The 27793-nt window shown below is 39.4% G+C and overlaps 2 protein-coding genes across 30 annotated transcripts in view; both read right to left on the bottom strand.

Moving 5' to 3' along the window:
• The window catches only part of LOC121868255 (phospholipase D alpha 1-like), a 37959-nt gene that overhangs the window by 7826 nt on the left and 2340 nt on the right, over positions 1-27793 (bottom strand). Inside the window, exons 1-4 of one of the 29 annotated variants that reach the window (XM_042368842.1) lie at positions 18510-18556; positions 15220-15610; positions 743-872; positions 236-250 (exon numbers count right to left, since the gene is read on the bottom strand). The exons of 1 other annotated variant lie outside the window; for it this stretch is intronic. In XM_042368842.1, the coding sequence (XP_042224776.1) occupies positions 236-250; positions 743-869 (142 nt within the window). In that variant the 5' untranslated portion in view covers positions 870-872; positions 15220-15610; positions 18510-18556. 27 more of the 29 variants (XM_042368679.1, XM_042368697.1, XM_042368875.1 and 24 more) reach the window with 27 other exon arrangements.
• LOC121868370 (phospholipase D alpha 1-like) lies at positions 20097-27791 on the bottom strand. Its single transcript, XM_042368906.1, has one exon. It carries the CDS (start codon positions 27639-27641, stop codon positions 25344-25346), a length of 2298 nt encoding a protein of 765 aa, XP_042224840.1. The 5' UTR covers positions 27642-27791; the 3' UTR covers positions 20097-25343.

Genomic DNA, 27793 nt, shown 5'->3' with positions numbered 1-27793 from the left:
ATAAAGGCATAAGGGTTCAGTATAAAGGGGCATACGGGTCCAGTATAAAGGGGTCTAAAATGGTTCGGTATAAAGGAGTTTAAAGGGTACATTATAAAGGGGTCTAAAGGGGTTCAGTATAAGGGGGCCTAAATACAAAACACAATTCATGAATGGGCTAGCGAATACCTGAGCAGCATTTGGGTTACCTGTAGGTGAGGGAACCAATCAAAGCTAGTAATGAAACTATACTTACATGAATCCGGTATACCTAGAGGAAGATAATTAAGTTGATTATATGACTGACACTGATCATCCCCTCAATACTCTTTTTATCCTTCTCTCTTGTTATTCCTCTGTTCCATTCCCTCCATTACTCATTTTCCTCTTTATATTTTCTCCTTCACCACCTCATTTCTCTCCTACTACTTACATATAAATACTTGCTTCCTTAAAATCCCATAGAAAAGATCCCCCCGTTTACTCTTATTCAATTCATAATGATGACCACACACACCTAAATTTCACTACAGGAAATAACACAATAAAAACAATGCAAGAATGAAAATGAAGGTAATACACAGTAAAAACAATAATGCAAGAACGAAAATAAAGTCAATTTAAATTTGAAACATCATTAAAATGTCAAAATATGTTTGTTTAACCCTAATTGTGCAGAGATAAGAGGTCCCTAGAACGGTAAGGAGGTATACTACATGCGAGAGAGTGCAGCAGCAGCCCCAGGGTGGCGAGACACACTTACAGCACAGGTAGTAGCGCCAGTCGTGTTGGGTATGTCCAGGTCGCTCCTCCTCGCTGCCTCCTATGGTGTACTCCCCCTGTCGCGCCCCACACACTCCTGCTGCTCCTTTGCCCATAGCGTCGCCCATATACTGTAGCATACATACGAGGCACATCCTTCACTGCCGCGCCCACCACACACCACCCTCCACCACTACACAGGTCTACTGGCTAGACTAACCAACAATGGTCTACGGTTCCTCAGTCCTCCTCCGTCTTCCGTTCAATCTACTAAGTAGTTTGTAACATATCGTCCAGTACTTGTCTGTTACGAGGTATTTAGGCTACTCGTTCTACGCCACTGAGTCTCCCTCAACTGCAAAGCTTACACTAATGAACATGACTTAATTTCACTGTACAAGGCAGCTGGCGGTGTGGGTGTGACCATTAGCGTTAATTATACGCTGTGTATATATACTGTAGTGTCTAAAGTCATCATTGGTATCTACCTTCACAGCCACACCCTTCAGCCTCACACACACACCACCACCATCAAAACAATAAGTACCAGCACTACAGTACATATATTTAAGTAATTTGATCTTATAAGTATTTCTTGATAAATGTAAATATTGTCGACGCCAACTTATCATTGCCAAAATATCTACAGCTTTTTTTATTTTACTTCAATTATATTAAAAACACAACTATCAGCGCGAACAACTACACACAGGGTGACAGGGGCGTGGTAGCTACTGCTCACATGATCACTCCTCAGTACGGTAGAGTCGTCCTCACTAGTGCTGGCAGGTGTGTAGGGGTGGTTAGGCCGGGTCTGTCATGCCCCTCACGGCTCGCCCTCCTTACCACCCCTATCTTGAAAACTTGTTTCATATGGGTTTTAATCACAATACAACATCTTTATCAACATGCTGTCTTTAGAGTTTGTGTTGGTGTACATGAGGCATTAATTTTTCCTTTAGCCACTTAATATTTATTTAGTGTTGGCAATATATAAATAAATAAATAAATAAATAAATAAATAAATGTATAAACCACCCACAAAACTCCACTCCTCCCAGGGATAATTAAAAACGCTACGGTTTCCTTTAAACGATACAATGGTCACTATTTGATTGGAGATACAATGAACGAATTAACCTATTGTTCACGATTCCTTTACATACTGTATTTTAAATTACTTGTTCCTCGCACTTCTTGGCAAGAAGCCGAAGAGACCGGGATCTGTCCACCGTTCCCCAGTTTCTATCTTTACTTCTTTCATTTCCTCACTACACAGTTGATTCTATCGTAATATACCTCAAGCTAAATAATATATACCCCCCAGACATACCTTGGAAGAGCTTGAGGTAATATAATTCATTGTCTAGTTAAAAGATGATAGTGTGTTTTAAAGTCTTGAGATTATGTTAGTGTTTTGTTTATGAAGACAAGTGAGGTCTATTAACGATCACGAACAACCCCGCCATAATAATAATACAATGGAAATATTTAAGGAAGAGCGTGTTTTTATCTAATCTTAGAACAAGAACATAGCCAAGGATAGATTCATTACAAGTAGCCGACAAACAGTCAAAGCTTTCACTTCCCACCCATCAACACGTAACGTCACTTGGCGCAGTTTCCTGGCAAATACAACTGACGTATCACAAGCCATGGGTGTCTAGTAAATAATGACGTCTTAAAGGAGAAACTTGATTTTCTACTTTTAATATAAATGTTATACTTAAAAAACTCGAGACGTTTTGACCTACCATTGTAACTCGACCAACTGGGACACATACCACACATTGTACTTATTACTGATATATCACATAAGAACAAAAGAAAATAAGGAGTCTGCAAAAGGCCGATTGGCCTGTGCATGGCAGATCCTGTCGAGAGTTACAACCACTCTATCGTCCGTGAATCTCTCTAGTCTCCTTTTAAAACTTTCCAGCGTCCCAGCACTTACTACAAAGTTGCTAAGCTTGTTCCACTCGTCTACCACCCTATTTGTGAATCAGTTTCTTCCTATCTCCCTCCGAAACCTAAACTTATCCGACTTAAATTCGTTGCTCCGAGTCCTATCCTGCTCGGATATTATAAGAACTGCATCTATATCTCCTTTATTGATTCCTTTCACCCACTTAAATACTTTCATCATATCCCCCCGCACTCTTCGTCTTTCTAGGGAATGCAAATTTAGTTTATTTAATCCATCCTGATAGGAAAGGTTTCTAAGTCCTGGAATCATTTTCGTCATTCTTCGCTGCACCGGCTCCAGTGAATTGATATCCATTCTATAATAAGGGCACCAGAACTGAACAGCATAATCGAGGTGTGGCCTGACTAGCGCAAGATATAATTGTCCCAAGTGTCGTTCTTACATTATCTGCCTAGTAACCTAATTTTAAAATTTCGCAGACATGTACACTTTAAAATCCACATTACACTTAACAACACTCCTCACTAATTTGTAGTCTAATGCTTTTTCAGCGTTATGTAATAATAGCCACCACACCACGGAAGCTAAAAACATCAATGATATCAAACGATACGTGTGTGTATCCATCTGTGCCACTGATAAGGATTACAACTATTTTCACAACAAAAAAATAAGAGGAGTATGGTCAACTAACATAATGGCAATACTATATCAGCTTATCAAATAATTATGAGCACTTTAAATATTACACCGGAAAGTAAGCGATCTGGGGAGGGAAATGATTTATCGAAATACACCTGAACACTGAAATTAGCGTTAGCAAGAATACACTTAAGCATGGTCGGGTACAGTCACACACATGTACTTAAAAGTTGATGAAGTAAATATCAAGGTAAATACCTGTCCAGTGAGAGTCATGCAAAGTTTCCTAGTCACACAGATAACGACTACAACATCAAGTACAAGTTTCTCTTTTTTTATGAGGCCACTGTGGGCAACCGACCCTCAGGGATAACTGACATTTTGAGCCTGTAGCCTTACTTCCTCGTGTTACCTGTATTCTTACTTCTTGTCTTCTTGCTCGTGCTATGACGTTAACCTTGGCGTGTATTTCCATTTATTTATTTTATCATTGCCTTATCTCCGGCGGTTCCCGATGTAAGATCCCATTTGAGGTCCATCTTGAATATATTAGCTTTCGTGTCTCATCTGTTGTACAAATTAGCGGCACCACTTTTTAGAATATTACATGTTTTGATGATCGATTGGCTTATTAATCTCTTGCAACACATAAATCTGTTCACCCCCCTCCACACACTCGCTTCTCCGTTGAACAGACATGCAATCGTCTTTTTACCGTTTACGGCAAAACTGAGAAAAAAATTCCTTCGCCGTTAGTCACTCACAAAAAGGGGGGGGGGGGTGAGAATAGTGACAACAAATGATGAGTTTAGTAGAGAGAGAAAGAAGAAAAGAGTGGGAGATGAAAGAATAAGAAGGGAATTAAGGGGGGGGGGGTAATGGAAGTAAGAGATGAGAGTAGTGGCAATCAGAGGTGGAGTGGGGTTGTTGCATTAGTATCTCCACCACCCGTTAGATGGCCCCCCGGGTGTGCATCGAGTGTGTAAGTGACGGCCTTGTCGTTTTCGTACAAGATTACCCTATGCGTCACACTTCTCACTGTTTTAACCACCACAATCTCCTCGCCCACCTGTTTTGCCTTCAGTGACGTCAATGTTCTGTTTACTCATGCTTACGCTTATGTTTTTCTAGCAAACCTTTCTTAAATACTTGTGACTGGTAACTACTGTCCCGTGACATTTCGAATTCTTAGTCAGCTCTTTTCATCGTATCAACAAAAATACATACACATAATCATTGCTGGGGCGGATCCAGAAATATCAAAAGGGAGTGGGTCCAAGAAATTGTGGGTAGGGGACACAGCGAGTACTATAGCGAGCCCACCCAGCTTTGGGGGGAGGGGGGGCATGGCGCTGAAAGCCCCCCAATTTTTTATGACCAATAACATGGGCCTTTTGAGGCCATTTTGAAGCCATGTACACTTGATGTTAGGAGATATTCTGAGGTCAATAGTAATTATTTTTTACTAGACCAAAAAAAGTCTGAGTGCTATACTGCATTTGAGGAAAAGTATTGAAATTTTCGGATGAAAAGGAGGATCCGGACCCACAGGACCCCCCTGAATTCGCCCCTGCATTGTATTGCTAATTAGTGAACTAAATAAAATAAATTATGAATAATATACATCTCACCAAAGCTGAACGGTACTCTAAACAAACCGTCTGATTTCCAGCCAGGTTTCCAAGGCTTAACACTGTCCTCCGGTCTCATCAACACCCACACCCCGTGCAGCTCCTCTACACCAGGAATTGGTCAGCCGCCATGACAAGTGCTGCTATACTTTCTCAGGTTTGCCATATATTAAGTCATTTCTTACTTTACGGTTTACTCTGCATCTACAGTCGAATGCGCCCTTTATGTTTTTATGTTTATATTGTTATTCACACACCCTCTTCGTGTTTTCACTTGTTCGTGTTGCCCTGACGTGTAGCTTCCAGAATTTCTGGTGAAAACGTGTGCGACAAGGGAAAGAATATCAACAAATCGCTAATTCAGGAGTTATACGTCATTTTTTAAACCATTCAGAAATAGGATGACCTCTACCCTATAATAAAGACTAGAGTTAGCTATTTGTCACCACCACCTTAGTCATATTTTCCCTAGAAAGTCACGTCACCAGACGGCCACACCCCCCTCCCGAATTTTCACTTGACTCCCACCCACTTTTTGTTGTAGTTTCCCGATCGCTGTTTCTTCAGTCTTACCTATATACATTTCCGTGCAGCAGTTCCTTTAAGGTTTAGGGTTTCGACATTTACAGTATTTCACTCACGCGTAGGACCCAGTGCAGCCTCACGAAATCTGGCGAGGCTGCACCACACCCCAAGCATGTGTTAGACAATATATACCACCACTTAAGTTCCCTCGCGATAAACCACTAAACCCCCACCAACATTATACTAGTGGATAAACAGTACCACCAGCTAAATTTTTTTAACTTCTAATAACCTTTTAGATTAGGTTAAATATTTTTTTCTTAAAACATCTCCCACCACGCCCGCTATACCCTCCCAGACACAGATATAATACCCTGTGTACGTACAGTATATACATGTTACCGCACTATTAATAAAAATCTATCTGAACCTCACTAAACATATATGGTCATTAATTTGCTTGCCGTAACTTACATCAGCGAGTAAACATCGTTGGCTCTCTACTTTACAAAATATTAAGTTGTCTACAAAACAGTAATTTCAAGCTATAACAGACAACCTTTCTGATAATTCCTAATTTGTGTCCCCAAGATGTTATCACAGATGAGTCGTAACATTCTATAGTGTCTTATCAATCAAGTGCCTCCGGTGTTTGAAGTGGGCTAAGTGTCCTTGTTATCTATAAAGAGGTCGAGAGGGTGTGAAACGAGTCGAATATTTCAACACGCACTGAGACTAGCCACCATTAACGCCCTCGGTCGTAGAGCGAATTATATACTAGAAAGCTGCACTTGCTGACAAAATCACACAAATGTATTTAATGGCAGTTTGTATGATGCAGACATCAAGATTATGCAGAAATATATGTGATACAACTTAATTTATAATGCCAACTAATGAACAGACAGAAATACAAATAACCTTGGAAGTTCTATTATAATTTTAGATGAACAATCACACAAAAAACCACCGTCTCCTCGAATCGTTATTGCGCACCAGTTCCTCGAGGCAGCACAAGACGTTCTGACCTTCACACACCACCGCTGCCACACAACTTTCTACCACCAAGCTTCACGTTAGATGAGTGCCTGGTGAGTTAAAACAACCCCCAGCCCATCCCCTCAAGTCTAAGGCCACACGTGCTGATGTGATCATGACCCACCAACACCAGGCGTTTGTTGTCAGCCTACACATGCTGCCGTTGTATCTCAAATAGCGTGTTTAGATTTGATCAACATTTTCTGCCGAGTATCTAAATACGATCGATTTTCCTACGGTACAGCGGGTTAATATTTAAAATCAATTAACAAATTCGTAAATAACTCAAATAGATATATCAACACATTAAATTAAATAGGATTTCAGCAGACGTGTCTATTTTCGTGGATATATGGATCAATAGCGGACTGTCATGAGGCGGAAACATCGACTGTCCCAAATTCACGAAGCTGATCTACGCGTTACTCTGTTCGTAACAACTTCAATATTTTATCCTTTACTTGGAATGCATGTCCTCTTCCCTATGTTTTGACTTGATACAAAAGCTATTCCATAATACTTCATTCAAGTTTAATACAGTATGTGCATCGTCACTGACTACGGGATCATCTGGGTATAAACCATCATGCACAGTCTGCTACGGTTCACACACTGACTTGCTTGTCCTCTCTTGTGACTCAGGCTCTCTCTCTCTCTTGTCCATTGATTATATCTCTCTCAGGCAGACAAAATGCACTTGATGATGTAAGCGCTTGGAGGTCAAGGTATGATTAGTTTTCTATAATAACTAAATACAGTTCGTTCACAATATACATCATCCAGACAGACTTTTCATTGATTTGTTAGATATGGGTCGGGTTCTAAGAGAAATGTGAGGAAGTAGGGAGGAATTTGCTGCCAACGTTCAGACAACACTGCCAGGCGACCGACTCTGGCAGCGCACCAAAATTCTTGTTATTTATGTTATCCCAGCCTAATATAAATGATGCCTGTGCGACAATTAAATTCCCATCCCGTTTTATACACACACAAATGATGAATCACAAAGTTTGCCTGACCCTCCCGCTGCCTGCCTCGTGGAGTGTTTATATAAAACAAAAAAAAACCCCGCTGCACTCCCACCACGCCCACCTGTACACAAACACAAACACACTTGACAGGTCACGATACCAAGCTTAACGATCATTTGAGGTCACCAACACACTGGTACTCAAGTGTCTTGTGTAATACGATAAACACCAACACACAACGCCACAGGTTTTTCGACACACTTGCTTATGGCAATGGGACGCTACACTGAGCCAGCTAGAGTCTCCTACACACTGCCCTCCCTCCCTCAACCCGGACCCCTTCACCCACCCTCCCACACCGTCAGTCTTACCAGCCACCAAAAGAGTTTTTTACCTGTTCTTAAGGGATTTATCTGTACTTATATCATATTATTATAAAGTGAGTTTTTTCCAAGATATTCCTTTTAGTTTGGTGATTGTTAAAACTCGAATCTGTAGGATGTGTCAGCAGAAGTAACTCAAACACGAATACGACGAAATATTACGCGACTGTACGAAAGATTGTGGGAAATACCTGTCCAATGGGGCCAGTCTGCGTGGAGAAGGGGCTGGGGTGGCCGCTTTATTGCATACATTTTCCTTTCTGAGGCTAGTCGGTTCCATACACTATCACATACAGGTAGAATATAACAAGGCAGTTAAAAATGACCCCCCAAAAAAACGGTATACGTAAGCTATCGTGTATATATGGCCACGCAAAGTACGATGATGATAAATGGTATATGCGGTGGTCACGACTATTGTACACAAGTCCAAAACTCATTCAATATAAAAATTATAATTACCTTTAATAAGAAAATGCTAATTACACAGGTATAAGAACAAAAACTTATTACCTAAATAATTATCAATATTGAATTCGGTCGTAGGTTGAAACTGAAAGATAAAATAATGCAAGACGTCAACACAAACAACGCTATAGATGGTTCCCCTAACAGCACAACCATACAGCGCTGGCCAAGTCCTTTTGTGTCCCACAGTACAATACTCTATTCAATATTTAGTTGTAGCACGTAGACATAAATTAATAATAACCCCATCGTGTGACTTTGTGGGGTACCGATATTTTGTTCACACTCAGGATGGGATGGAGAAAGGAAACTCATAATGTGCTCTCTGTATACATATTGTAATGGATGTACAGTGCAGCTTGGTTACAAGCGTGATGTCGAGAGAGCTGGTTGGTGAGGGTGCTCAGAGGAGGACCAGCTTGTGGGTCGCCATGCTCGCTGGCGGGAGCGAGGGCCGCCAGGCAGGAGGAGGAGGAGGTGTTACTTGAAGACTGGCTGTAGATAAAAAGAGAGAGGGCACCACGAGGTCAGGTCTTATATAGCGGAGGTAGGCGTGGCTTAATAGTTGACCTCCGTCATGTAAGGCGGCGCTGGTTGACCTAGACCACGAGGCATACACTGGGGAATTCACGGGATCGGCTACTCAGCGACAAACAGCGTTTGTAGGGGAGGTATCCACTACAACTTTAACTCGAGACCATCCGAATGTCACGAAGTTGAGTGGGGTGGGGTGGGGGGGAGGAGCAGGGAGGAACTTGCTACCATCTCCACCACCCGCGTCCCGTAGTTCGCTCCAGTCAAGGAGTTCGTTCTGTTGCTCTTCATTCTCGTTCGTTTGGAGAGATGATTTTAACTTAATTTTGTTGTTGTTGATGATTGGTGTTTTAATAACTTATAATACATCGTTAAAAGTATTAGTTATAGCGTAGGAATAAGTTTAACGTGAACTTTTTTGGGGTCTTGGTTGAGTGGGCCTCTTTACCGCCTTCTCCAGCATCTCTTTGATTGAGCCACTTTTTTTTTACGGGATTAGCCCACCAGGGCACAGGGCAAGGGAGCGAAAATATAATGATAACAATAATTGATAAATATACAAAATATTAAATAAAAATATAATAATACTAATAATAAAAGGCCATAAATAAATAAAAAAGACAAAGAAAAAGAAACGATATATGTATGTTGTGTGTAAATGAGGCAGAATGTCAGATTAGCAACCTGGGACTTGGTCACAATTTTCGTGATGCCATATGGCAGCAGGGTCAACCATTAAACAATACATTATGCTTCCAATATCTTCCCAGGCGGTAGTACCTCCCTGTTTGGTAGCTGCCTACTACCTCATCGTGTGTTCGTTCCACCAATTCTTACTGAATGGATATTTCTTCATAAAACACAGACATAAACGCACATAGATACACACAGTAGACTTACCAGACCCCACAGTATCCTTTCATGAATACCTATATACAGGGAAGCAGCTACCACACCTTTTTTTTTAGCCTTTATCGATCTTTTCTTACAACGCCAAGTTCAACCTGTCCACCGACTTCATTTCAAAGACCAGCAAAGCCTCACTTGCTGCCACACAACCCAACGGCGCGAGGAAAACTACACACACATAACTCCAGCAAGAGTCAATCAACGACTACAGTACAGTACTTCACCCTTCTTCGAACCGACTGGCCCCGCCCGCCACCTTGACCACCGCTCACGGACAAACCCGACCATTACCTGATCTACCTGTCGGTCACCCTAACTAGAGGTGACCACGCTGGGGGAGAGGACAATGAACTCTGTAGGATACTTCCATTATTCGCTATAGTCTTATACACCACATGCATAAGTATCTATATTTGGGAACCCCTTGAGCTTAATTATTGAACTTTATTGTACTGGACAGCTAATCAATAGGAAAACAACTAATTAATTTTTTTTAGCTTCATCCAATTCGATAGATGGATAACGTTCTTTAAAAAAATAATATTCCTAATCATATTTCAAATAATTATCATGTATAAAAACAGTGAAATAACACAAACAATTAATATAACTTAGTTGCCAGAACTGTAAAAAAAAACCTTATATCCAGCTTGAGTCTTTTATTTTATCGTTATTACAACCAAATTTGACTGGTTATCCCAAACAAACGCCTCCCCCCCCTTACCCCCCTCCGACAATGTTTACATACGGAATCACTGTTCTTATACTACGATACTTTAAATTTCATAAGGATTCACATTTATTCCTGGATAACAATAATCTATAGAGCTGGTGTCTATTTTAACATTGTCCATAAAGGGGAGGAATGAAGTTCAGTGTCCGCTAAAGCTATAATTTATCCACAAGGTCTAATGTAATTGCCTTATACCTACCCTCCATCCCTTCACACACACACAGAGGACAGCTGTGTGTGGGAATCCCTAGTGCTTAAACTGGCGAAACTCCTGAGTGTGTCCAAGTGAAATTAGATCTTATTATGTGTGTGGTGGTTTCTATCTCAGCTTGGGAGGAAAGGGAAGGGGTATGAGAGAGGGGAGGGGGAGGAAGGAATGGGGGAAGGGGAAAAGGAGCAAGAGGGAAAGGGATGGACTGAAATGCTGAGATGGAAAGGAAGGGGGATAGAGGAGAGTAAGAGGGAAAGGGGTAGAACAGTTACGTAAAGTGGGGGATGAGGGGAGGGGAGGTTACAGGAGTGGAGGGATGAGGGGGAGGAGGGAGGTTGCAGGAGTGGGGGGGATGAGGTGAGGAGGAGGAGGATGTGGGAATGGGAGGGACAATAAAAACACGACAGGATGGGGGTTGAAAATGCTGGGAAAGGAGGTGGTGATGGAGGGAGGGGAAGGAAGGGCTGAGAGGAGGGGAAGGAAGGAAAGGGATTGGGGAAATAATGGATGAAGGATGATTTAAGGGAAGAGATGGGGGGAGGAGGGGAGACGGGGAATATGTAAGAAACAACCTTGAGGAAGTCAAGAGGGGCAGCAACATCACGCGACCACTACCACCACCACTCACTTCTCTCAACTCCCTCCGCCTCAAATAAACCTTCTTCTCCCCCCTCTCCCTCCCCTCACCCCCCCCCTCTCTCTCTCTCAAGACAGCTTACCGATACTCAGTTAAATTTAAACCATGCATCATTCAGACCTGCTTATAACACGTATGTTTATTCAAGGATTCATTTTGGTTCATGCTCTCTCTTAAGTTCTCTTACTCTGCTGGAAACAAGTACAGTACAGTGTATGATGGCTTTTGTCTCGTGTAGTTATCCTTGGTAGAACTGACTTATTTTTTTATCACTGTTTGTGTACCTGTGTTGTCTGTGTATAGTTTCTCTTTACCTGTATTGTCTATGTATATTTCTGTATACTTTCAGTCTTGGTATAATTGGGTATGCCCGTACCGTATATGTACCCAGTACATTGTTTTCATGCACTGACTACGTAAATTGCATACTCGCATCAGCAAAATACAGTACATTGTATCTTATATACCTGCGCTGTCAATATAAATCGTATACCTGCAATTTCTAGGTACTGTTTATCTACATTATGTTAATACTATACCTGTACCTACAGTCTACCTGCATTTTGTACACTGTAAACTTGCACTGTCTATATACATGCTGAATCAATGTAAACTTCTATGATAATTTCACTACATCCCAATGCAAGGACTTTGCTCCTAGATGTGTGTGTGTGGAGGGCATGAATGAAGCTGGCCTTTATCCTCATAGCGATCCCTGATTCGTCTAATTGTTCCCGACTCCGCGGTGTATGTGTTTGAATTGCTAAGTGTGAGAGGTAATATAAACTGTACAGTATTCTAATTCATGCAACTATGGAATGTTATAGATATACGATAACATACATATACACTGTATACTAATTTATGCACGTATGATAGTTTATACATATGATAATTTATGCATAAACCTGTATATAGGATAATGAATGACTAATAATTTACGAATTATATTGTTTTTCATCGTATAAACTTGAGATTGCATACATACAATGGTATTTATTATATGAATCACACACACACACACACACACACACACACTTTGGTATGCACAGTGACACACCCACATACGCATACACACGTTGGCATGCAGAATGACACACACACACACACTAACACTTTCACTACTGCATCTCGAGCTGAATTACTCACAGTTTTGTTATGCATGTTTTGTTCTCTACCGTGTGTGTGTGTGCGCTGTTATATATTTCCACAACAAAATCATAGTGAGGCGAGTTAGCTACACTTGTGGGCAAGTCAGACCTTCCCGTGATATCAACAAACTTTTGAACGCAGAATTATTTTGTACATGAAAACACAATACAGCAATACAGTATCGGTAATGTATAATTGTGTTGGCTAAGTTATGTCAGTCAAAAGATACATCAAGGTAAAACTGTCTTTTGTCCGTATAAATGTCGTGGTCTGGGAAGGAACCGGAGGAACATTAAGAACCTAACCTAACTATATACCCCTTGACGAAGCTTACCTGGTTATGCAGAAGGGGAGTAGTAATTAACACATCATGGTAGTTATTGGTCTAGACATCCCTAAATATGTTATATACATAGATGTGGGTCACTAGACAACGAGATGGCTATTGACCAAGGCACTACACTATAACAAGAGATCAGTCAAGGGTGGTGGTGGGAGAGCGAGCAATCCGACACAGACGCCAGAAATGCACTGTATATACTAACCGTACCTGTTCACCTACCGCCAACAACAGCAACCACCCCCCATCCAGCTCTCAAGGTTGCATAGTCCGTGTTCAGTCACTCATTGGCCGGATTCGAAACAATATTATTGTGATAAATATTATTCTAGACACATACATACTGATGGAAGGGTGAAGTTCGTGTAGTTTTACCTCCATTGACCGTCAGGTTTGTGCAGCAGCTTAAGAGAGGCATTTGAAACGAGTTCTCACATCCTCAGTTAAAAGGAAAATAAAAGTTACATACGTTTGAGAACCCAACCAAGTCATGGTGGGGAAACTCAACGGTCTATTGCCACTTGATATACGGTACTGTATATATATTTTTACCAAACTGACAAAGCCTTCAGAAATATACCTTACCAAAATCATCCACATATCCACGCAGGTTTCAAAAGAGAGATTTCCTACAGTCCGGACACGTGAGGAACATTATCGAGGAAAGTTGTCACCTTATGGAAACACCGAGGGTGATAGGTGTCAAACTGTGAACCCGGAGAGGCATCAGCTGAACCTGAAGGAGGGGTGTTTTCGTGTCCTTTCACAACCTTACAACAATCTGATCCGGCTATTTTAACACACACACAAAACTCGCGCTGTGCTTTTAAATGTGTAAAGAGATAAACGAGGTTGGGTGTCTAAAATTTCCTCAACAGGCAATGCTTCACCGCGGCCGCACATCGAGTGGTCACTGTTTATGATATTCGCTTGTCGCTCTGTTGCCTGTCTGCCTTGGTGCATGGTGTATGATATTAGTAATTGTATACGGTTCGGTGCTCTCTCTCTCTCTCTCTCTCTCTCTACGTGAGTCACTATATCAGCCACAGACCGACATACAGTACAGTACTTAATGCAGGATCATCTGAAGAATCTCCACCTAAGCTTATTTCACCCACAATCATCACTACACATAATGCTCACAAATGCATATACACCAATCAGTACACATTCGCACATCAATACACACACACCCATCATTACAAACACAATTGTAAATACAGACATCCATCCATACACAATACCTAGATACACACCAAATCACCAATAATTACACATCCATCCATCCATCCATCCATATACACAAATATACTGAAATACACACGGGGGCATACAACACTATATTCACCTCTTTGAATTTTGAAATATTCCCTTCCATACCGCCTCACAGTAACCAGTCAGTTCCCACGACAATAATACCCCTAGTAATTACTATACAGGAATAGATACATTACCCCCTTAAAATAAATCATCGTTTAATACTGTAATATTAGCTATTAATAACATCAATCACACGGTTCACACCACATCATTTTAGTACAATTGAGGCGGAAGAAAAAGTATTTCCCTGACCACACTTGGCTATACCTGGCTGGCGTCTTGTAAATCATGTAAATTATAAAGTTTATAGTCAGTGAACGGTGTTATACTTTATAAAATTATCAAAATAACTATATAAAAATGTACTCTAATATGTAAATTCTAAATATATATATATATATATATATATATATATATATATATATATATATGTATATATATATATATATATATATATATTAAATAAAATCCCTCTCTCTAACGTATGTACTGTACATACACTTCAACTTACTGCCAGATATTGTTAAAAGTGGCCAAGGAATTCTGTCGGCAATTTCAATTGATTAATAAGCCCATAAATATTAATTATTGTCTTAGTACCGTATCTAGTGAGTTGATTATAACCATCACTATGCCCTTGTATAAGATCAGTAGCTACTCCAGTTGTAAGCAAGCAACAACAGTTTGTAACCCAAAGGGAAAATGGCTGATGTGATCTTTGTATGTATGTATGTATGTTTGTATGTATGTTTCTGTGTATCTTTGTGTATGAATTTGACAAGACGCTAGACTCATCTCTTTACTGTGCTTATTGGTTAAATATGTATACCCCGGTATATATAAAGTTTATGTAGGTAGCACAAATATGTATGTACAGTATATAAATCGTTTAATGTTCATGGATGTTGTGCGTGTGTATTATGTATTAATGCATGCTGTATATGCACATGTGAGCGTGTTTTGTGTATGTGGTATATTATTTCCCTTTGAGTAAAGACATTTTGGTCACTTTACTACGGCCGTAAGAATAATACAAGGAAGAAAGTTTATATAGTACCTGGGTCTTCCTCCTTGTTGACGTAAGTTTCTGCTAGCTCCAGTACGTGGCTCTGAACAGTGTCCTTCATGCCCCGTAGTTTGGCGAGCATGATGGTGTGGTTGTGTGGAGGCCTTCTTGATAAACTTATACCGGCCGCAAACCACGATGTGTTCTCCCCCTTATCGTTCACTAATTCACAGGTATGTCTGTCTCAAGGTAGTAGGGGTAGGTGGGTGGGCTACGTTCTGTAGTCCATACACTATGCCACCGTTTCACATGTATAATGTTCACAGATGGATTAAATGCGAGTGTTACTATAGATTCTGTCTTTTGTGTTACTCTCCACTCTGGTTTCTAATGGTAACACCCACCGACTCACTGGTTGTAACAAGGTGATTCACTGTCAACACTGTAACGAGTGTTTTATTTTGATTGCCATATTCATTGATGACGAGGAAACGCGAGGTCGATAAAGAGTCTTAATTAGACCCAATACCCCAACAATATCCAGGAATTTATTACGAGTGTCCTGCCTTTACAAATACTACAAACTGTATACCTCTCTTGAGTGTGGCGATATATATATATACCAACTCCTATTCCCATTTCATTATGTATATACCTTGGAAAAACACACCAGTTACCTCAATAATACTGTACATAGAAAATTACGCAATAAATACATAACGTCATTAATGGGGACGTCCACTGAGTGTGTTTACGAGCTCTCTGTCTGACAACTCCAACAGTGCTTGAACCAGGAAATAAATACCGTTGTGCTCAAGGTAACTAAGAGTGGCTTCTGTCAGCGAGGTTACATTCAGTATAGTATACAGGGAATGATTTTAGCTGGGATATTTTCGACAGCAGCAGTGAATTGTTGCCAGAGTAATTATTGCTCCCGATTGACGTCCCTAACCGCTCTTGACGCTTAAGAACGGTAAATGTTGCTCATCTTGAAACTGAACCCCGTGTTAAAGACTTAAAGTGCAGGTAAAGTACAGTACATTCCATATTATCCAACTCGTAAATTTGTTACGTTGCAGAAAAATGTTTACTCCACATTTTCTTCCTAGTGAATAATTTGATACAACATCTGATTTATGAAAAAAAAAACGATATAAAAATTATGAATAAAAATGGAAAGCAGTGGAAAACATGATGCTGGATTATTTAGGAAATTTACCTAACAATTTATTCCTGATAGGACGTCTTGCCTAAACAATTATCTTCTGGCAACTTACGTTATGTTGTTGGTATATTAAGAAAAGCTCAAGATCAACTAACGATCTCATCTGATGTGAGTATAACGCATGTATTTACTAACAAGTGGAGGTGGGGGAGGGTGGATTGGCAGATTAACACATCTCACAGGTGTGGGTGACGGCAGATGTGGCGCCCCAAGTGTTAATAAGCACTGCTACCACGTACCACGTACTGTACACTACCCACACGTTTATGAAAACTGTCACGCACACTTGATAATTTTCCCAAATATATTACCACGTACTGTATCTCTTACGTTAACTCATAAGGCTTCCCTTCCCACACTTATTTTCCGTAGTTTCGTAAGAGATAACGCATTATTTCCGGTCGCAATGTTATTATGTAAATTTCACTCCGTGACCTTTGTAGTGTAATATTCTTATTTAGAGTCAGGTAACAACACCCTGCCCTACCCCATCTGATGACTGATAGGTATAAATCTATAAACAGGTTACCCAAGAGAATGTAGCCTAGCCTAAACTTAACCTAATGTAGCTTAACTAGCCAAGTCCAACGCCACGTAACCTAACTTAAAGCCCATCGGAGTATTGTAACTGGTGGGGTTTTGTCCACTTCATTATAATGGTAACAGGATTTCGTTTGGTAGGGAACTATATAGCGCGACGTGTACAGGTGGTAGTCTAACAGCAACACTACACGACTTGTTACCTTCAGTCATCCTCCAGGCCACGAGGTCACCCTCTTCTGGGCAAGGTACTATTCGAGCCTTGACCACACGCACACCAACTGGTACGATAATTTCCCTTTCAGCGAGAGAGGGGGGGGGGGGTGATTAGGAAACTAACAAAAAGCTGTTTATCACTTTTTTTTTCACCGATACTCAAAGTTCAAGTCAGATATCTAGCTTAAGGTGAAGCCTGTGTGACGATGCACCATAAATGTGCTCCACCCACACTCTCTAATACACCGTCAGACGTATGGAATTCTTTTCACTGTACAGTACATTGATTGGATAAAGAAAACGCCACGAATTTTTTATAACCTACACTCCGTTCCTCTTATTTAACTCCGTCTCCGCTAGAAAGTAAATAATCGCAATATACATATAGAGAGATATAATGAGTGTGTGAGTGAATATATACAGCAGGGAAAACAATGTTGTTAAAAGCGCACGCTATAATAATGTAGCATAAGAGTCGAAGATGATCATTACCTACAGCTGAACATCCTCTGTAGTTCCCACACACCTCACCCGCGTCCTCATTAACAGCTATTTCTACCTCACCTCCTTCCAACTAGCTCTTTACATTTGCATTTACCTAACGTGACGTTAAGTTGAACAGTAAACATAGCATATGCCCGGTATACTTATATAAAAATATAATGTAAGCAGGAATGATTCTTTATTACACTCTATATTAGTGTTGATGTTAACAAATGAGTTCAAGGTCAATGGCAACTTTCCGTGTCCATGAACGTGTTACGTCACTCGTCGTAGTAAACAGTGACGTATAAGTGACGTTGTACAGCTAGCAAAACCTCGCTTACCCACTACGGCTACGGGCATTGAACAAACATTACAATCACATCCAATGAAATATAATTTACACCGTAAGCACAACAACATGAATAATTTGAGTGGCAAAGATAGTCCAAGACAAATAGAACAGTGTTTCCATGTTCTGGGGGGGGAGGCTGCTGCAGCTACCCGCCCCCTGCATACTGACGTGTCCCCTATTCCACTGATCGTTGTTTCAACAGTTTTCGTACACATTTCTTTGGGGAATAAAATTTTCTCTGTGTTGGGTTAAAGCCATTATTTTTTATAATTATTTTTCATCGTGCTGTTTTTATGCTTTCTATTATAGCACAGTAATTTCTTCTAAAAACGTACCAAGGGAGAAGACCCATCTTAGGTTTTTACACCGGTCCCAAATATACACAGGATTTTTCATGGCAGTTGACTGTCTCTGTTTCTACGTCTATAACCTTCACCCACAGTCCTTCACAAACACACAGGAGCCACAAAGCAATGGGGAACACAAGGTTTAAGGACATCAATAGTAGCCACACCAAGGTACCTCTCTTCCGCCGTGTTGAGCCCGGGCGGGGAGCAGGAAGACTGTGAGTGGCTGTGTCATATATTTAGCCGAGAGTCTGCATCGGAGAGCGCCAAGTTCAAACACATACCTGGTGCTCATGGTAGTGGATGGTGGATAAGGCTCTTGGTAGAATACCTCAGAGGTTTCACCATAGAAGTTTGTATTGTAGTTTGTTCAGTGTTCATTGTATGGTGAGTGGATTAAGGAAGATTTTTAACTAGGTCATTGTAAGGGCATGCCCCATATACACACATGCTACTATATATGTTGAATGATTCTTTCGCATGTTTTGAATAAATCATTATAGATGTGAAATGATATCAGTTAATTCTTGGTCCGAGTAAGTTTGGAGTTAGTTTAAGCTTGGTTACAGCTTCTCTCTCACTTAATCACATTTCCTAATTCACCATGACACTTCACACTTCTCCCTGTCTCAAGCATGATAAATGTTTGTCTGTCTTTCAATCTTCTTCTCCTGAACCTCTTTCCCCCCCGTCACTAGCTTTTATTCATTCATTTCAATCGTCTTATTCAATAGTTTCTTCAAATTTTCTCATCCGACGTTCGTTTTCTTTTCCTACAATACTTTGTCGTCACATTCTTTCTGCCTTTCTTTTATATTCTTTGTCTTTCTTATTATATTTAATTCTTTTCAGTAGCTTCTGCTTCTCTTTAGAATATTTGGACAACGTTGCTTCACACTTTTTCATCTGTCTTTTGCCTTCAAGAATTTATTCAGCTCTAAGGGAACCCGTACATAAAGTGGTTAAAAGTACTTCAATTATTTATTTTTATAGCATCCAACAACTTTTGTAACCTCGCTTCTTATTGCTCCCTAACTAACAGTTCTCGCTCTCTCAGCACACAACTTTATCAATTTCAGCCTCTGTATATCCCCTCATAATTTACTCACCACCCCTTATCACTTTATCTCTAACATTAAATCTTATAAATACATTTATTTGGGTCGTTTCATAACTTCTCTCCTTTACTTTGGTGTACACGGAATCACAATTTCTCCAACGCCACTTTTAGTTAGGTATAATAATCTGGTGGTTCAATACATAACTCCACCACACTTCATTATTGTTAATAGTAGCAGCAGCAGCTGCAATATTGATATTCATATATCCAAGATTAGAATATCAAAACCATTATTTTAATTACAATAATACGAATTGGCTTTAAATTATGGGGCGGAACTGAAGTAAGCTTCCATCTTATCAGGCGGCGTAAGGTGTAAAACACTTGAAGTATCACGACGAGCTCAGTGATGTCATTCAATGCAGCTAGGAAGACGTAAAGTCGGTGGACTAACTCTGGGTGTTGTTTTGGTCACGAGGGAATGATAGCTTAGATAATTTCTGAGTAAAGTTATCTGAAAACTGTAAACTCTTTTCACATCCCGAGTATTATGTTACAAGCCAGAATCTATTCAATAATAGCCCTCAATACCTTTCATAATCCAAGTTCATATCATCTACTGTGCTTTGAACGATTTCCAAGCAGCAATTTCCTCATGGTTAGAATTTTCCTCTGTACAGTGAAGGATGAATGAGAGAACTATTCAGGAACTTTATAATAATTCAGACAACAAAAAACATTGTACATTACAGAATTGGTCTACATAACTCGCCACATCGTTACTTACTCGTTTCCTTTCTTTATCTGGACAAATACACAGTAATGTAACTCATTTTATCGACACATTTTAAACCTGAACTCAAACATAACAAGCTGGCAGGCGCGTGTGAATTTATGACTAAACCTATGGCGGTAATTACAAGCGTGTACTGTATGGGTGCAGAAGGCAACAGGGCATGCAAAGCTTCAAGTGTTGTACTATAATGGTTCATTAATCCAAGTTTTGCCCCAACAAGCTTTTTCGAAGGTGTCATTGTAAATGATCAAAATTAAATACTTTTTTTTATCATACAGCAGACAGTATGAATTCTGGTGTTTAATGTCTGGATGTAACTTATAATCAGAACTTGAAGACAGCATATTCATCCAAAGCATAGATAATGATTGGTAGAAATGTGTTTATCCATATTTGAAAGTTCACACCGTTGTAATGTAGCAGTGAAGCTCTGTATACAGTACAATGCTCGTGGTTTTCGTCATCAGCTATAAGTGGGTTGCAATTTTAGCATAATAAATAAGGCGGCTTGATACCATTATAAGTCAATCAATTGTTCTGATAAAACCCATCTGAACTCCTTACTTGGGAGTGTAATCCCAGTAACAATAGCTACTGCCTCGTGTCCCTTTACTAATAATGTACAGGTACTACAGTAATTGCAAACCTTTCTTTAATTTATGGACTTTAAAACAACACGATATTAAGGACAGTTTAGTTTTGTAAATATCTAGTAAAACTTAACCAAATATTCATTGTACAGTAACAACCATAACAAGTGCATGGCAATTATCAAGAAAATTCCTTTAGTGATGAATAAGGGATGTACAAGTACAGTAGTTCTATAGTACTGTACCAATTGTACTCTCATATTACTATTCTATGCCAGGGTACAGTACTTACTCTTGGGAATTACTCTGTACTGTAATGATTGTTCACCCAACAGTACTCTTCATTAACATGTCTAAGTTTCTGTTCCCCAGATTTGAAATGCAACCACATATTTTAGTTTTCTTTTGACAGCTCCATAACACAACAGTCCATTGTAAATTTTAGTTATTTATTTCACGTTTCGTACAATAACTTAAAATTTCATGCACAAAAAATATAAAGGATTATGACAAAGTCCAATTTCTTGCTAAAAATAATGTTTATAAACATCACAAGATTCCCACAAAACTTAACAACATGCTACATTATCTTAGTCAAACTTAGCCAACTAATATAAATACAAGGAAGACATGATCATGCACCAAGACAAATTGACCGGGCCACAGAAAGCTATAAATGAAGTAGTACTGTAGTACAAATGTCACAACATTAAACATGCAAAATATCAAAGCTTCCTATACTGACCAAGAACATCAAGCCAATTGCTTTAAAGTAAAATTTTTGGCAAGGCACTAGCAAATCACATATAAGTTAACCAGATCATGCACAATTATTAAGACACAGAAAATCTTATACAGTATCATTTCTATCTATATTAAATAGGCCTTTGCTACACAACAGGTACGGCTGGTTTATTCATATTGTATATAGCAACGATGACATTTAAAAAAATGATTCTAAAACTTCTAAATGTAATGCTGCAGAAAACCATTACCTTACTAACATTTTTTAAGTTGTAAAGCTCTGTATCTGTCCATTACAACATTTACACACAATACTCTATGATAAAATATTTGCAGTTCTTGCCCTATAGAATATTAACACCCAAAAAACTTCCCCTAACATTCACAGATGGTATATGAGTATCATCAAAAGTAGAAAAAATTATGTAAATATATGAATCCTGTACTATTTTGAGAAGTAGAAAGTCATGATTCAAGTATGACAATGGTGGAATGTTCTGATGAATAGCTTAAGTGTACAGAGGTATATAAGTTTATTACAGGAATACTTTAGCAGCTCTTAAAATGGGTGGTGGAATCTACCATAACAAATACTTCAGCACTGGTTGTTTTTCACTATACAAATCTATTAATGACATAGAAAAATCCATTATCTTGGAGTAAAATAACAAACAGTTGTCACCGAGTAATACAGCAATCTTTCTACATTTATAAATACTGTATGCCTACAACACTGCACCAGTTACATCTTCAAACATGAACTTTACCTATTTTTACTATGAGTTCACATTCTCCACAAATATAAAAAGAACATGTCAGAACAGAGACCGACATTACCATCCCAGAGTTCGAACACATTTGTGGGTCTATCAATAGGAAATGTCTAGTTTGTAAGTGTGGCCAGCAGCACACAGAGGAGCAATCATTCCATGCTCTTGAGATCTGCCTCGCCTCTCAGGTTAGGATTTTGGCACATTATCTGTGTACTGTATATTAGAAAGTCTAAATATGAAAATAAAAAAAGAGGAGACCCTGATAAGTGAATACGAAAGGTTTCAAGAAAGATGATGATGTAAATATTAGGATTTGTGCAATTAAGTAAGTTTAGTTGTAGTTAGGTTTTTAAACTAGAGGAATATGGATGATGAACTATAGTCTCCAGACAAAACCTATGATACAGTAAATATTAATATGGAGTTACAACTACTGTGTTTCTTCCTTATTATGTGCAGGAACACTACGGTACTAAATGTTCAACTCTCTTCTGTTCAGGAGTGAAAAGTGTGAATGAACTCAACAGAATGACTGGGATGCCTTTTAATGTAGTAAAGTAAACCTATTTAATAAACTATATGGAGAGGAAAGTCTACCATATATGAAACCTCCATCTAATGAACTACAGGGGGTATAAAGAAATGAAAGTCTGTTCTATGGAGGGTCTGTTATACATGAAAACTCCCATCAACGGACTATATGGAGAGAGAAATATGATGCTAAAGTAATTATAAACTTAGGAGTATAACGACTATACCCAAATGCATTTTTTTTTTTTGTAAAAGTGATGTTTTCCGATACTTTGTACAGTTATGTATTATTGTCTTATTCCACCAAACAGAATAATGAATATGGTCTATTTTTAGGCAGTGAGTGTAAAGGTCCGTGTGTGGGCATTGGGCAAAACACAGTGGCATATGAAATAATGTTGTACGATGATGAAACCTATACTGTATGGCAGCTTTAGTGTGTAACAGTGGTGTCCAGGGAAATATGTTGTGCATTCTGCAATTCCTAAGCATTTCCCCACAACCTTAATCATAATATTTACACTGTTGTTACCCGACACTTCTTGAGAGCAAACGTCGCTGATAGGATACAAAACTACAACACGTAAATGATCTCACTGACAATGGTGTTACAGTATTTGCTCTCGTTCTATCAAGGTCCAGTTACAGTATTTAATGATAGCGATTAATGTCAAACTTCCCTCATCATCATCATCTCTTTATTGCCATTTTCCACGCTTGCATGGGTTAGCTGTGGTTACTTCATGACAGCTCTCCCCATGTTATTCTTGCCCTCCACCTGCTTCTCCTCTCCTCCCCATATCCCTCAATAATCTCATGGTAGTTATAATCAAGTTACTATACCTTGGATATTACTTTGAACTACTAAAAACACCAATACTGCACGTATCAATGAAAAATTTTCATAGCAAAAAAAATTCACATTTGGCCAATTCCAAATGGCATGATGGGGTGTTCAACTGAAATTTACTCATTATTGGGAGGTAAGAAAGTGATACAATATTAAGCACTTATTTTTTTTTCCAAGTTAAGAACATAATGCCAATAACACCAGACAAAGAAGCACTCCCAATATAAACTATAGAAAATGTCTCTTCCATAAACCTTAAAACACACTATATCAATAAGACCTGAAGAAGTGTCTCGCATGATAGTTTTGGGTTCCTCAATATGTCTATGAGCCAAAACAATGATAATAACTAATAATCCTTAAAGCTTGACATCACAGGAGTATTTAGCTGTACAGTCCAGTGAAACCTCTAATTAACGGACTACTGTATATCAAGATGAAATTCCATTATATCGAGGGTCCATTAGATGTGACACCCCCCCCCCTCCCCGTCTCATCTAATGGATTTATATGGAAAGAGAAATTTGTTATATGGAGGCTTCACTGTATAAGACATCTGTTAAAGAGTATAAGTTACAGGAAATACAAAACTCTTGTAGCCGCTTGGTGTCTTGAGAGTCTGAGTAGGTAAACAGATGGCTAGTGTACAGTACTATTCACATCTATGTAAAAACAAATTCAAGAAATATAAGTAATTAATATCAGCCACTTGGAGTGGGTCAAAACTCTCAGTGGTATGTATCTTGAGCTGCCGAATTTAAATTTGTTTATAATGTTATTGTCAAAAGTAAAGCAGTGCCAGATTCAATATTACACAAGAAATATGATATGAGAAGTAGCGTGTGTGCTAGTGTTATATTGTACAGGATAGTTTATAAACAATTCCCACTTAAAAATGTTTTAAATGAGTTAAATTAAACAGTTTCATCATTAAAATAAATACTGTATATTACAATACAAGAAAAGCTAACTAGAACCAAGCTGTCTTCCATTTTGTAACCTGCACAAGTTTCTGAAATGCATCTAGCTCTGAACATCACAAGAAACTGCTCAAATACAGGAAATTTCTACAAAAGACTCAAGGTTAACATCACAACAGTTACCTAACATTACATATATCTTTGGCTATGTTATAACTAAGATGCAATTCAAGGAATCCTTTTCTGAATTGATAATACTTCACGATTCATACAGCACACTGTTACACCAAGTCATGACAATTATTTAAATAAACATTATAACCAAGAACATATTTATAACATTTGGTCTAATGTCCTCCACTACTGTTAAGTATTATAAAATATGGTAGATCTCTGTATAATCTTATTATGCGACTCCAAAAAATGCAACTTGCAGTTTTGTTCCCTGAAACATGTACAGTTGTAGTACTGAGAGGTGCTGTTCCCATTTCACTCAAATTACAGTACAGTAACATAATACTTTATGTACTGTACACAGATAACATACATAAAGGTATATCTAAAGGCTCGATCATTTGCTTATAATATCCCAAAAATAATTAGATAAAAAATTATATCCTGTACCCTACATGTCTTGTATATAGTGTATGGTACAAAGATTACAAGACACTTTTGTTTGAGATTCCTTTTCAATTTTTATTTGTTTATTCTGCAGCAGTGACGTGACCATTGGGTCCAAACAAACTTAAGTTGTTAGTTTATTTGGCAAGAAATTCGTAGCTCCAAGAACAGGAGCTTCAGTATCTGGGAAATTTTCTAAACCTTCAATGGCAGTGACAGTTCCATCCTGATCCACTTCCACTGGATATCGCAACAAGTGTCCATCAACTTTACAAGGCTCCTCAGTGGCATAGGCAGCCCAATTGCCTTCTGCCATTTCATTTACAGCTCGCATACACTCAAGTGAACCTGGGTTCATGTGTGTTTCAACAACACCTCCAAGGTGCTCTGCCCAAAGTGCCATCCTAAACTCAAAAACTGAGCCACGAGCTTCTCCACTCACTTCCCGAGTGTGTAGTGGCTGAAAGGCTCCCACTGCTATCTCCGAGTCTCGAGTGCCACCCATGCTTCTCTGGTTGATGTTTGCAGAGCCCACGATAATATAGTCATCATCAACAATCATCATTTTAGAGTGTACGTAAATCATAAGTCTAGCTTTTTCCCGAAGAACTTGTGCTGGGGTGTCTGGATCTGGAGAAGGCAAGTCTTCGGGGATTTCTTCGGGACATTCACCTTTTCCGAGACAGAAGAACGATAGATAGTCTTTTGGATGAGTGTCAAGTTCATTGGCTTCAATAGCCTGAGCTATCGCATGATACATCATCTGCATAGTGCGGTGCTGCCAATGAAGAATTTCTTGGACAGGTCCACTTGTGGGGTCTCCTTCAGGAAACATTGGTACAATAATATAAACTGCTAAATATTCTCCGGCATTCATCTTCTCTATAATACGCTGAGTAATTTCCAGTGGAATCAAATGGTGAGCTTTGGTACTCTGTTCATCATCCCAGTTGTAGGCTGATCCAAGGAAGTATTGGTTTTCAATGAAGAGGAAACTATCTGCACGACGTATTTGATGAATGTACGCTCTATGTATGCTGTCGTCAACGTACTTTCCTTTTCTCCTGGGAATAGCCGAAATCTTATCGAAGTTAAAGAGAGCAGAGTCAGATGTAATGGACCGGAAAATCTGAGCACTCCACATTGCCTCTTCATCACATGGCACTGGAGCATCTAATATAAATTCGTCCTCTGGTAGCGGGAGGAGGCGAGCTTCTCTATCTCGCACCTGGTTCCTCCACCGCTCAGTAAAGTTTGCAAGAACATCCAAAGCTATGGGACCCTCCAGACGAGAGTGAATATCATGCCAGGGTTGACGAGGACCAACCTCAGGTGTGGTGGTTGTGAGACCATTGTAAAAATCTCCTACATGAAGAGTTTGAAGAGTTTTGAAAAGCTCATGTTGTGGGGTGTCATATCGACCATCAGTAATATCAAGACCCCCAACAAAAGCTTGAATTCTTGGTAGATCTTCACCATCTGCAAGAGGGCAGTCATGAATAATTGTTTTTTGATGGTGTGTGTAACATGTCTGAGAAAATTGGTCTTGAAAGAAAGATGCCATTCCTTCTAAAGAACGTATTCTAGGGACAACAGCAACTTCAACATCAGAATCTTCAAAATATACCCGTGTGTCTTCATCGTGGGTGCCCATAAAGCCAGCTGTTATATCAGTGCTCATCTTCTCATTCCACACCAACACCAGCACACGTACACCTTCCTCTGCCTTCCTTTTCAGAAGTTCACCAAAAGTTTCTCCTTTACCTTCCTCTTCACAGTCACAGTCACCTCTAACCAAGACTGTTTCAGTGTATATACTCCACCCGGTAACATAAATAAATCGTTGAGCACCATTCAATGCCTTATACAGATCAATCCAGGCACAAGGAGCATCAAAAACTTCACCACTGGCTGTGGGAACACTCTCAAAGATTGGAAGAGGTGGGCAGTGAGCATCCTGATACAGTGTAACCTTACAACCTTCTCGTAATGAAAAGTAACAATCGGGTACCTCAAATGTTGCATCAATCTGCTCTTTAGGAACATAATTCATCCTTATATTGATGCGACCATCACAACCAGACAGTGGGTACCATCCCTCTAGAGTCTCCCCATCCATAAGGTCATCTGGCCTGATGCTGACTTCCCCTAATACTCCAGCACTAAAATGATCCTTGTCTAGAACTTGAATCTGCAATTCATCTGAAAGGTGACATACAGGAATCCTATGTGATTCCTGCCACTTAGGTGATAAATCATTGTTGATAACAGCTGTCTTGCAAATGACACAGGTTCCTAACTTAATCTGAGCAAATGAATCTGAAGTGTCCTTTGGGTCAATGTTGAAGAAAGCAGTATCACAGTCTGGCAGATTTTCTGCCTCAATTAGGTCCACATACAGATATCCCCTTAACATTGCCATTTTAATGTTAGAATAATACTGGTGCTTTCTGTGTCCTTAGAGTAGTAGTGATTTCCAAACAGTGTACAGTACAGTACTACACAAGAGCATGCAGGCAACCAGAAGTGTGGGCGTCTCACAACTACGACATCAGCAAGTCACAGTTCCAACAC

This window comes from Homarus americanus, unplaced genomic scaffold (genome assembly GCF_018991925.1).
Source record: "Homarus americanus isolate GMGI-L3 unplaced genomic scaffold, GMGI_Hamer_2.0 scaffold32583, whole genome shotgun sequence".
Taxonomy (NCBI): Eukaryota; Metazoa; Arthropoda; class Malacostraca; order Decapoda; family Nephropidae; genus Homarus; species Homarus americanus.
Note: the sequence above shows the minus strand (reverse complement) of the source record. Positions and strands in the feature narration are given on the sequence as shown.

Coding starts and splice junctions, on each gene's coding strand:
- LOC121868370 (XM_042368906.1), bottom strand. CDS start 27,641: ATGGCAATGTTAAGGGGATATCTGTATGTGGACCTAATTGAGGCAGAA.